The sequence below is a fragment of the Somniosus microcephalus genome, chromosome 18 (assembly GCF_052327205.1).
Source record: "Somniosus microcephalus isolate GS21.2 chromosome 18, FLI_Smic_1.0, whole genome shotgun sequence".
NCBI lineage: Eukaryota > Metazoa > Chordata > Chondrichthyes > Squaliformes > Somniosidae > Somniosus > Somniosus microcephalus.
The window spans coordinates 20,940,944-20,952,635 of NC_141004.1; the positions used below are offsets into that span (position 1 = coordinate 20,940,944).

At 44.3% G+C, this 11,692-nt stretch overlaps 1 protein-coding gene across 2 annotated transcripts; it reads left to right on the top strand.

Moving 5' to 3' along the window:
- The first annotated feature begins 1,240 nt into the window (after window positions 1-1,240).
- LOC147105098 (pepsin A-like) lies at window positions 1,241-11,203 on the top strand. 2 transcript variants are annotated; one of them, XM_086011182.1, is made up of 8 exons: window positions 1,241-1,473; window positions 2,691-2,808; window positions 4,431-4,549; window positions 6,190-6,389; window positions 6,899-7,018; window positions 7,866-8,010; window positions 9,087-9,185; window positions 10,126-11,203. In XM_086011182.1, the coding sequence occupies exons 2-8, from the start codon at window positions 2,691-2,693 to the stop codon at window positions 10,273-10,275; spliced, it is 951 nt and encodes a 316-aa protein (XP_085867308.1). In that variant the 5' UTR covers window positions 1,241-1,473; the 3' UTR covers window positions 10,276-11,203. The 2 variants fall into 2 exon arrangements, with proteins under 2 accessions (XP_085867308.1, XP_085867307.1); XM_086011181.1 differs by having other exon boundaries at window positions 1,242-1,469.
- Window positions 11,204-11,692: the final 489 nt, after the last annotated feature.

Sequence of the window (11,692 nt, forward strand, 5' to 3'; positions counted from 1 at the left end):
CTACCCGTAAGGCTCTTGAAGAACGTGGGTTACTTGGGGAATTTCTGAAGAATCACCCACACAATCCATACTCCAAATATGCAGGACTCTTCAACAGCCAGTCCCTGGCTTCAGGCGAGCCACTTAGAAACTATTTGGACGTAAGTAATCGCTGTCATTTTTGCTGAGGAAATTTAAGGGCAACTTCACTGATCCCGGTGGAGAGTTGAGATTGAAGGAAACTTAGAGATCCAATGCTGCAAAGTAGCAGCCCTATCTTCCGAGCATAGTTCTCCACTGGGAGTGCAGCATTGGTGAATTTGCCCTCAAGTTCCATGTCAGTTGTATTTATTGCAGTAGACCTCCATAGCTTTGCACCGGTTATTGGGCGCATGGGGTTAATTTCGACATTTGGAGGTAGTGTAAAACAGGCGTTATCAGACTGGCCACCCATTATACACCTCTCCCGATTTTGGCTTCCACTGAAGTCAATGGAAATTAAAATCGGGGCAGCTGTACAATGGGCGGCTGATCCGATTTCGCCCATTTTACATTATTGCCCAATGTTATCATTAGCCCCCCACCCCCCGCCCTTGTGTTATTCAAGGAATGTGTTAGTAAAGAGTAGATCTCCAGGATCACAGAGTTTAGGTTATGTGACTTGATGGAGAATATACTGCATTAATATAATTAGAAATTATATTTAGCATTGAAAAATTCCTAAAGAAAATAAGAGTAGGTAAACTGTTTTTAATTTTAGCAGCAAGGCATTCTGGCCTAGAAATTCGGTGGGCTTTGCGCCCAGTTACAGCCCAAAGAGGGCTTCTGCGCCAGTAGGGGTGGTAGTGCTGATTTTGAGGGCCGCGGTAATGGCGGCGGTAGCCGGTAGCGCTGCGCCGGCACCGATGACGTCATCGGTGTGCGCAGTGCCCCGGTTCCGCCCCGCTACCGCCCCGACCCCCATCTTCAGTAGCGGCCGCCTCTTCCGTGGTGACCGCTAACAACATCGGGAGACCGGGTCCTTACTGCAGCCTTAGCGGGGCGCTTTAAGGTGGAGGTGCGGCCGGCTGCTTTTTCGGCGGCCGCCTGCCCGCACCTCCTTCCCTGGCCTCCTCCACCGCCCCCCCCGCGGCATTGCCAGCTGGTTTCCGTGGAGCCCGGCACTTCTCCGTTGTGCCGGGCTCTTTTGCCGGCACTCGCGATCGCGGCTCCGGCCGTTGCAGGCACCTCCTCCTTAAGAGAAGGAGGAGGCCTGCAGTACAGCAGCCTGTCGCACCGCATCGGGTGGCGCAGCGGCACCGGGAGCGCTGAAATTCACTTTCAGCGCCCCAAGCGGGGGCGGGCACACCCTGGAACAGCGCCCGGTTCCGCCTTGGGGCGCTAAAAGTGAATATGGGACGGGCGCAACTGGCTCCGTGGCCAGCGCAAAATTTTCGGCACAAACGAGCTGGCGGGGCTATACCCAATTTCTAGGCCTCTGTTTCTACGAGGTAGGTGAGCATTAATCTAGATCTGTAAAATTTTCTTGAGGAATGGAAAATCAATGCAATTACAACAATTTGCATTTACATAGCACCCCTGATGTAGAAGAACATCTATGAATAATTTAGGGAGGGGGAGAAACAGCAAAGATTAAGCAGGGGTTCAAAAAACACAATGGAAGAGCTAGGCTTTTAGGTAGTCTTTGAATGGGGGAAGAGGGGTAGTGAGGTGAAGTAGTTTGTGGAGAGAACGTCAGAAAACAGGAGCAAAGTGAGTGAAAGAAGAGTTTTCAAGGCTGATTGTAACTCTTGGCAAGAAGCCGGTGGGAACAGGCGGCGTTCCCGCCTGGGTGGTTTGAGTCGGAGGCCGGATGGATTTGAACTCTAAAGTAGAGCTGGTTCTTCACTCTCTCCAGGAGTGGAGTTTGTGGGCTGGTATCTACGACTGGCGAAGATCACTCGGATAAAGTGCAGTGTGACTGAAGGGATTTGAAAATGAGGATGAGGGAGCCAACAAGCTGGGAGGCAGGGTAACTGTGACAAGGACAGGAGTGATGAGCACTCAGGAACTTGGGAGAAAAAACTCGACCACAGAGCGGGGAAATAACTGAAGCTTGTGAAGATTGGGGGAGGGGATGCATTTGAGAAATCGATACTTGAGGTGATGAAGGCATGGATTATGGATTTTGTACTGATGAGAGAGAGGTAGGGTGAAGTGAGCAACATGAGCAGTCTTGGTGATAACCATTCTGGATAAGAAAGTCAGGTCAAAGCCGACCACAACCCAAATCCAAGACTTGATGGTGCGGCGAGCAGTCACACAAGACAGCAACAGCCTGAAGATGAGAGTGGTGCCAGAGAGATACGTGTTGTTGGTGTACAAGTGAATACTGATGCTGTGCTTGTAACAACATCTAGGGTTAGGGTTAGGGTTAGGGTTAGTCCAAAACACCCTTTGTTCTCAATCATACAGGTCTTTCTGTTCCTGTGACGAGGTGCACTGGTTTGCAGGGGTGCAGTGTGGGGAGGAAAATCGGGCAAACTCCTATACAGGCACATGCTCCTTCCAACCTAATTTGCTTCTATGAGCTGTGCCTAGACAGTCCAATACACCTGAGCACAGGAACTTGAACATCTGCCTCAGTGTGTGTCTATATGCACTGAAATTTAATACAGCAACTCTTGGTAAATTATAACATACCTTGTTTCATCTATAAAATATTCTGACAGATGTCTTATTTTGGAGCAATCACCATTGGAACCCCACCACAGAGCTTCACCGTCATCTTTGATACTGGCTCCTCCAACCTTTGGATCACATCAGTTTACTGTAACAGCCAAGTATGCAGTAAGTATACGTAAACAGTTAGACTTCCCAAGATTTCGTTGGCATTTTCCGCTGAGTGATCTGGGCATTGATTGGGAAAGTGTTCCAAGGGCACAATCAATTGATCACCAATTAAAGGACACATAAACTTACAGAAGGTGGCTAAGAGCGTTAAGGGTAAAAGTATTTGGTGGATCCAGACCTTCTGAAAATACAGCCAATTGATTCAACGTGTCAATGTTTATGAAAATACATTTGTTAGAGTTGTGAGGCCTGGTGCTTTGTTTCTTCAAAGATTTGACTTACAGAAGCCCACTTTTGTCGACATGGACGGTGGCAGTCGATGTTCAAGTGCCACCAGCACAAAACATACTCCTAAAAGTTGATCCAATTTAGCGATGTAAAACCAACTAGGTCAAACTTTTAATTTACATAGTAATCATCAATGCTGTAAATTAAAGCTATATATCCAACTGACTACTTATTCTAATTATAACACACACGTTTATGATTTCTGTTCGATGAGTTTGTGAAATAATTGGATAATGGAATTTAATCACATTACTGCAGTGTCATACCAGTTAGGAAGGATGCTTAATAAAAGAAAATAATGCTAGAAAAATGTGCTCTGGGACTATGTAGTGCACTGGCCTTTCACTCAGAGAACTGGGTTTAAATCCAGCCCATACTGGGTCAGCACTGGCTTAGTTGGTAGCACACTCGCCTTCTGAGTCAGAAGGTTGTCAGTTCAAGTCCCAATCCAGAAATTTGAACACCAAAATCTAGGATGACAGTCCAGTGCTGTACTGAGGGAGTGCTACACTGTCAGAGTGTGCCATCTTTCAGGTGTGATGTTAAATCGAGGCCACATCTGCTCTCTCAGGTAGACGCAAAAGATCCCATGGCACTATTTCAAAGAAGAGCTGGGGAGTTCACCCCGCTGTCCCAGCCAATATTTAACCATTAATCAATAGCACTAAAACAGATTATCTGGTCATTATCACGTTGCTGTTTGTGGGAGCTTGCTGTGCGCAAGTTGGCTGCCGTGTCTCCTACATTACAACAGTGACTACACTTCAAAAGTACTTCATTGGCTGTAGAGCACTTTGGGATGTCCTGAGGCTGTGAAAGGTGCTATAGAAATGCAAGTCTTTCTTTTTTTTCTTTCCGCGTTAATGGGCCAAAGGTCTCTTACATAAAATCAACTTGGGCCGTCATAACCTAGTTCCTCATGATCATGGGCCCACAGGACAACACTGTCCTGCTGTGACACGAATTGGCAATCTGACTCAGAGAAGCCATACGATGGTTGTACGGAGAAATGGAAAATATTACATTGGTGGGTGACAGCAGAGGCCCATTGTTTGGACAGCACAAAGGTAGCTTTCCTCTAAATCTAACCCATGCTGTACTTGACCCTGTGAACTCTTGATGCTACTGCTGGTTGGCTGATATGTAAAGTGGTTCAATAGCCAGCACCAACACCCCTCACCTAAATGAGCGCAAAATTCAACAGAAAGAAATGGTGGTACAAATGAAGAATTAGAAAGAATATTTTTGGTAAGATCTATCCTTAACTCAGTAGTGGAATAAAACAACCAAACCATTAAATTGAGTGTAATGAAACGTGTACTATTTTGCAGTGAACCACAACAGATATTCACCAAGCAAGTCCTCAACATTCAAGACAGATGACCAAACGCTCTCCATTCAGTATGGTTCAGGCAGTATGACTGGGATCCTGGGCTATGACACAGTCACTGTAAGTATAATGTAACTTTTACTAACAAAGTTATGACAAAACAATGTCAAAATTCTTAAATTGCCCATTCAAGTCAGAGTTCCCTGAATATTAATATCTCCTACTATCAGATCCAATACATTCTTCAAATGCAGGCATAGAGTATTGGTTAGTTGAATAGATCATGTTGCAACAAGCCAATAGGGAGCTTTGTAATGTTAGAGGCCTCTTCTGCATCACCGATTTCCTTCACCCCACCATTGGTGGCCATGTTTTCTGTTGCCTAGGCCCTAAGCTCAGGAATTCCCTCCCTAAACCTCCGCCTCTCTACCTCTCTCTCCCCCTTTAATATGCTCCTTAAAACCTACCTCTTTGACCAAGCTTTTGGCCATCTGTCCGAATATCTCCTTGTATGGCTCGGTGTCAAATTTTGTCTGATAATGTTCCTGTGAAGCCCCTTGGGACGTTTTACTGCAGTAAAGGCGCTATATAAATGCGAGTTGCTGTTGTTGTTGGGTGAAGGGCTTCAGCATGGTAACAGGAGTCAATATGTCAATGGGACTTATACTTTTTAGGCTAATTTATAGGTTCATAACAATGGATAGAATTCAATCAAAGATATTTAGAAATGTAGTGTTCCTATTATCTCATTTAAAAAATTAAAGTCAAGCATTATGACAATTCCTTATCGTTCAGCAGTAACATGTCCTACAACAAAGAACTAAAAATCATTGGCCGTTCACTTTTAATATTTCTGAAATTGCCAATGATACAAAGCTAACGAAGGTGGTAGACTCCAAAGCTGAACAGGAAAAACTACAAGAGGATTTCAATATACTTGGAAGTTGCTATCAACAGTTAAAAAAAACAATATTTTCAAATCTTCAGGGGTCCTGGTCACAACCTCACCCTGGACCCCAAATGGGGCCCACACGCACTGTTGCTGACCTCTGACCAGGTAAGTGAAACCACAGCCAATGATACACCAGGTTCCTGTGAGGTCAGGATTGCTCAGGAACAGCTGTGGATTTTCACAACCCTGTATCAATAAAGCTAGATTGATTCCTGGGATGAGAGGATTGTCCTATGAGGAGAGATTGATTAGATTGGGCCTATACTCTCTGGAGTTTAGAAGAATGAGAGGTAATCTCATCGAAACATATAAGATTCTGAGGGGGATTGACAGAGGTTGTTTTCACTGGTGGGAGAGTCTAGAACTAGGGGGCATAGTCTCAAGATAAGGGGTTGGCCATTTAAGACTGAGATGAGGAGGAATTTTTTCACTCAGAGGTTGTGAATCTTTGAAATTCTCTACCTCAAAGGGCTGTGGATGCTGAATTGTTGAGTATATTGAAGGCGCAGTCAGATAGATTTTTGGACTCTAGAGGAATCAAGAGATATGGGGATCTTATTGAATGGCGGAGTGGGCCCGAGGGGCCGTATGGCCTACTCCTGCTCCTAATTCTTATGTTATGTTCTAAACTGTTGCCCAGTCAATACTGAATTTTGTTATTTGGTAAAGTATCAGCCCGAGGAACAACAAGCATTTTGTCGTAACATGTAAGTAATGTGTGACCTGGATAACAATGCGCTAATGTGTTTGTTGATGACTCTCAGTAAAATAATTCTTCAGAACAAGTTAGCTTTTTCCTTTTGTCTAGGTATCGAACATAGCTATCAGTCAGCAGGAATTTGGTTTAAGTAAGACTGAACCTGGGAGTTCATTCTCCTACGCTTCGTTTGATGGGATTCTCGGATTGGCCTATCCAAGCATTGCATCATCAGGGGCCACACCTGTGTTTGATAACATGATGTCTGATGACCTGGTGCAACAGGACCTGTTTGCTTTTTACCTGAGCAGGTTGGTTTTCTTACCTTCTTGTACTTCCATCTCCGATGCTCCCTGCTGATAATAGGGTATTTACTTAAGGTCACCACAGAACCTTCTTTCTATAAAGCCGATGGGCCTTTGCTCGCCCTTCCTTGTGTTTGTTCTCTCACCTGGATGAACTGTTTTCATGTCAGGTGACCTCTTCACCTTCTAGCAAAGGTCGAAGCACATCCAACTGGATCCCAATGGACAAATTCAACTCCTTTAGATGTTTTAATTGACTTATAGATCCAAGATGGGAAATTGGATAATTGCAATCTCTTTCAGGGATTATGGAAAGAACAATGTTTCATTCCAACCAGCACAGTGACGATCAAGTTCTCTTTTCTTATTTATTTCGCAAAATATTGACTTTGGTCTAATTTCCACTGGTTAATGATGCCACATTGGGCCAGCCAATAAAACATATTGTTGATCAGGAATTTTTGTATCTCTGTTTATGCTCATTTTAATAACATTCTGGTTAAATTGTTTTTCAGAGAGGCTGGTCAGTCCGGAAGTGAAGTTGTATTTGGTGGAATTGATCAAAACCACTACACAGGTCAAATTAACTGGGTGCCCGTCACTCACGAAGCTTACTGGCAAATCAGCTTGGACAGGTAAATGACTGACCCATTTCACAATTGGCACGCATTCTGTAACAATCAAGTTGCACTCAACATTGCAAGTGGAAATATTAAGTACAATGGGGTAGCAGTTGAGTTAGTGTGATGATATTGCAACACCTTTCAATGATCAGGAATAAACACAGGGAACGAGCTAACTCAACGATAGCTTCCAGGCCACAATTGGACTATTGTTTAAGTCCAGCCTGAGCAAACAGAGGCTCAATCCATCTAAGGGTAAAGTTATTGCAGGCCATTGCTCGCCGAGAGCACACACTGAGTACTTGGAGCATCATGTGCCAAGAATCCATCCTGCATGATTTGCTGTTCATTAAAACTGATTGATTGATTAAAATTAATGAACGAGAAATAGGGCCGACTGCTCATTAGACGTGCGAGAGTACAAATTGGACCTCGTTGCACCTATTTTAACGGAGGTAAAAGGGGCACAACAGGCTATTCTCAGGGGCCAACGTCCCATGCCCATAGGATGCCTGGAAGATGTCTGACCCAATATTGGAATATTTAAATTTAGATTCACCTCTTTGGTTCAGCTCTGCTTGTATTTTTCACAAATATCTTAGTTTCAGGGTTAACAACAACAACTTGCATTTATATAGTGCCTTTAATGTAGTAATGTGTCCCAAGATGCTTCACAGGAGCTTTATTAAACAGAATTTGACATCAAACCACATGAGGTATTCAGGCAGATGACCAAAGGCTTGGTCAAAAAGGTATGTTTTAAGGAGCGTCTTAAAGAAGGAGAGAGAGAGGTAGAGAGGCGGAGAGGTTTAGGGAGGGAATGCATTCAATCAACTGTAACCACCTTTTCCTCTTTCAGGGTGACAATCAATGGGCAGGTTGTGGCCTGCAGTGAGGGCTGTCAGGCCATCGTTGATACTGGTACTTCTCTGCTCACTGGTCCCCGTGGACCCATCAGCAAGATCCAGCAATACATTGGTGCAACTCAAGGATACTATGGCGGGGTAAGGCTCTATGTTACAGATCAGACTTTATAATGAACCAAAGGTGGTTCTAGTGATATATTTTTCATTTTGTAGTATTTATAAGATGATGCTTTACTTAAGAGTTTATTCTGTAGCTAACTCTGCAGTCCCTGATCTGGGAGTGCTTGGATGCTGACAGGTACCTGAAACTCTCATTTCCCAGTGCTAACATCCCTGATCTTGATAAGCATGACCATTAACTTCAAAGACTTACAGTGGTGCCCTTGTTTCTGACTTTTGTAGCTAGCTGCAAGATCCAAAAGGATCTCAAGAATCAAGCTTAGCTCCCATCAAAATGACTAAATTTAAGGCCTGTTAAGCCAGGAGTCTATGGGGCTTCCACTGCCCTCCCACTGTAAGTCAGGTGGTAGAGCGCCTGTAGGGCTACAAATTAGGCTGGTCCCGCCTTTGGGTTAGGGTTTCCCAGGGGTCTTGCGAAGGGTGGAGATTCCACCAGCTCCAAGCAAGACTACTGATGTTGGAGGGCTGGAGATTCTCAATGCTGGGAGTTCCTGTGTGCCCGGTAAGCCCAGCCTCTCAAAGGCCAACGGATCATCAATGCCGGGACACCTGGTGAAACCAGGCTGCTAAATGGTGGATGTGAGTCCCACCGAGGGAACTGGGTTGCAGCCTGCACCCCCAAAGAAAGGGTATAAATAATTTTTTTAAATTTGACCCCCTTACGAAGGGGGCCAGTGGAGGCATTTTAACCCTCATCCTGGGGGGTTCCCCCAACAGTTCCTCCTCCACAAGCCCAGCAATTAACGGCCATTTTTACAGCCTCTGGGGGCAGGTAGATGGCCTCCATACACTCCTAGGTTGCAGGGAACCTCCCCACAAACCTCAGAATATCCACCGGGATCGATGACGCAGGTTCCTCGCGGGACCATCTTGGCACTTGTGCTGGAATGTAGCCACAGCTGCTTTTAAACGTGACCAACTGTACATCCAATGATTACATCATTGATTTTGCTATTTATACAAGTATTTCCTGCAATGCTTCTCTGAGAACATTCTACTGACGACCATTGTTAAATACTTCACCCTTTTTACAGTACTCCATCAACTGTAACAATCTGTCCAACATGCCTGATGTGGTCTTCACAATCAATGGAATTGACTATCCCCTTTCTCCATCTGAATACACAATCAAGGTATGTTTTTGTTTTAATTCGATAAACCTGACTTTGAATGGTTTGACTATGTTCTCTGACTTCAGTATCCAGTAAGATTGCTTCTCAGTTAACTGTAAGATAAGAAAATGAGCAGAAAATTAATGAAAATGTACAAAGTGGTAAGATTGAGTAACTGTACTACATTTAGTTAAAAAATGAACTTCCATATCAATTAATAAAGCAAGAGAAGATGTTAATATTTTATTTATTCATTCTTTTAATATGGGCGTCACTATCAAGGCCAGCATTTATTGCCTATCCCTAGTTGCTCTTGAGAAGGTGGTGGTGAGTCACCTTCTTGAATCTCTGCACTCCATGTGGTGAACGTACACCCACAATTCTGTTAGGGAAGAAGTTCCAGGATTTTGACCCAGCGACGATGAAGGAACAGTGATATATGTCCATGTCAGGATGGTAAGTGACTTGGAAGGGAACTTGGAGGTGATGGTGTTCCATGGACCTGCTGCTCCTGTCCTTCTAGGTGATGGAGATTCGGGATTGGGAGGTGCTGTTGAAGCAATGTTGGCGAGTTGCTGCAGTGCATCCTGTAGATAGTACACACTGCAGCCCGGGTGTGCCAGTGATGGAGGGAGTGGGTGTTTAAGGTGCTGGATGGCCTGTTGATCATGTGGACTGCTTTGTTCTGGATGCTGTCGAACTTCTTGAGTGTTGTCAGTACTGCACCCATGAATGTGTAATGTAGAATAGTGTCTGTGGCACATCGGTGGACCAATTGAGAGACTGATGGACCAAAGAATTTACATTTCTGTGAATTTTTTGATTTAACATAGCATAGTGATCACTAAAGAAGAAACTGTGGATGTTCTTTTCATTTTTTATTAATATACACACAGAAGAATCAGAATTAGCAACAAAGTAGTTCTAGGGAACTGACTCTCACACTTTGCATTTCTTCCAGGAGCAAGGTGACTGCTTAAGTGGATTTGAAAGCATGTATCTTCCATCCTCTTCTGGAGGGCTCTGGATTCTGGGAGATGTCTTCATTGGGCCATACTATTCCATCTTTGACAGAGGAAACAACCGAATGGGCTTTGCCCAAGCTGCCTAATTTGATCATCCAAGTTTTCATTTATTCATTTAAGGCACATTCAGATCCCATTTTGTGGCCTTTGCTCATTCATCCACAATGATTGAAGCACTGGACCATAAGGTAACAAGAATTCAAATAAAACCCTGGCGAGCCTCTGGTTAAAGAGTACTCAAGCTCATCTGATTTTGCATGAGATGTAGCAAAGAAAAACCCCTAGAATAAAGTCAATGAACTGAAATCTTTTAATTAAATCGGACCAAACTGACCTACAAATCCAATGAATGGCTCATCAAAATGTGCTTTAAATTGATAATTTTGCAAAGTCAACCTTGGATGACAAACCACTTTGTAGATGCACTCCTATATTTTTTGTCCTTTCTCTTGCCTTGAACCCTAATTGAAGACCTGCCTGAACGTTGGACTGAACCTTTCACTGCTATGTGCAATTGATTGTATGAGCGATGGTCCATTCCAGAGTCAAAAGACATCTCCATTTTAGGTGTTTGCCTCTGTGGTGAATCCAGACTTGTGGGTGGAAAGCACACTGTATGGTGTTAGTAAAACACATGAATGTGTTTGTATGAAGTTCCTCTGTCCATTATGAGCAGACGTGTTAATCACTCTTAAAGCAGCAGATAAAGGATCTTCACGCGCACACATGGTGGGGAATTTCCACCTGCACGGCTTGGGCGGTAGATTGGCGTACAGCATTGCCCTTCGCTATAGAACCTGCCCGATTTTCAGAAATGGCGGGCGGGACTTTACCCGCCCAGAGAGTGAAGGTGACAATTATCCCCATTGTGCTTGTTACTAATATCACGCAGCGTGATTTCACCTTGTTGGTGTATGCCAGGTATTTTCTGTCTTTTTTGGGGGAACTTTCATTTCTTTATTACAGCATCTCAGCAAAAGCAAAAAGATAATAAACTTAGAAGTATTGCAAACATTTTTTCTGTTGTTTCTGTTTTTGTTAGCTCTGATTGTGGGTGGGGATGTGGGCTGCACCGCACTTCAGTTACAAACTCATTAGCCCTCGGGCCTCATCTGAATAATCTGAGCGAGCTGCCAGCGACTGTCTCGCCCTCACTTATATACGTATGGGGCTTATCGCCTGTTTCAGGCGGACACCAGGGACGACCGCGAAATGGCTTGGCCCAAGTTTGGATGGGACATTTTTTCAGACATCCTTGGGGCCCAGGACATTGGTCCCCAAAATTGGGCCTCGTTGCATCCTCTTTATGGGCGCAAAATAGGCGCAACACGGCCCAATTTCTAACCCCAGAAGTCCCAAGTCACCCAAAGCATGCTAGACTTACCATGTCATGTCTCAAATTAAAAGACAGAAAGGGAAGACTTGCATTTATACAGCACCTTTCACGACCACCAGACATAAAAAAGCGCTTCACAGCCAATGAAGTACTTTTTGAAGTGTAGT

Excerpts from the sequence above, each read along its gene's own strand:
- LOC147105098 (XM_086011182.1), top strand. The coding sequence starts at position 2,691 with ATGTCTTATTTTGGAGCAATCACCATTGGAACCCCACCACAGAGCTTC. Across the intron at positions 4,550-6,189 it reads TGGGCTATGACACAGTCACT|GTATCGAACATAGCTATCAG; the intron begins GTAAGTATAATG and ends CCTTTTGTCTAG. Across the intron at positions 8,011-9,086 it reads CTCAAGGATACTATGGCGGG|TACTCCATCAACTGTAACAA; the intron begins GTAAGGCTCTAT and ends CCCTTTTTACAG.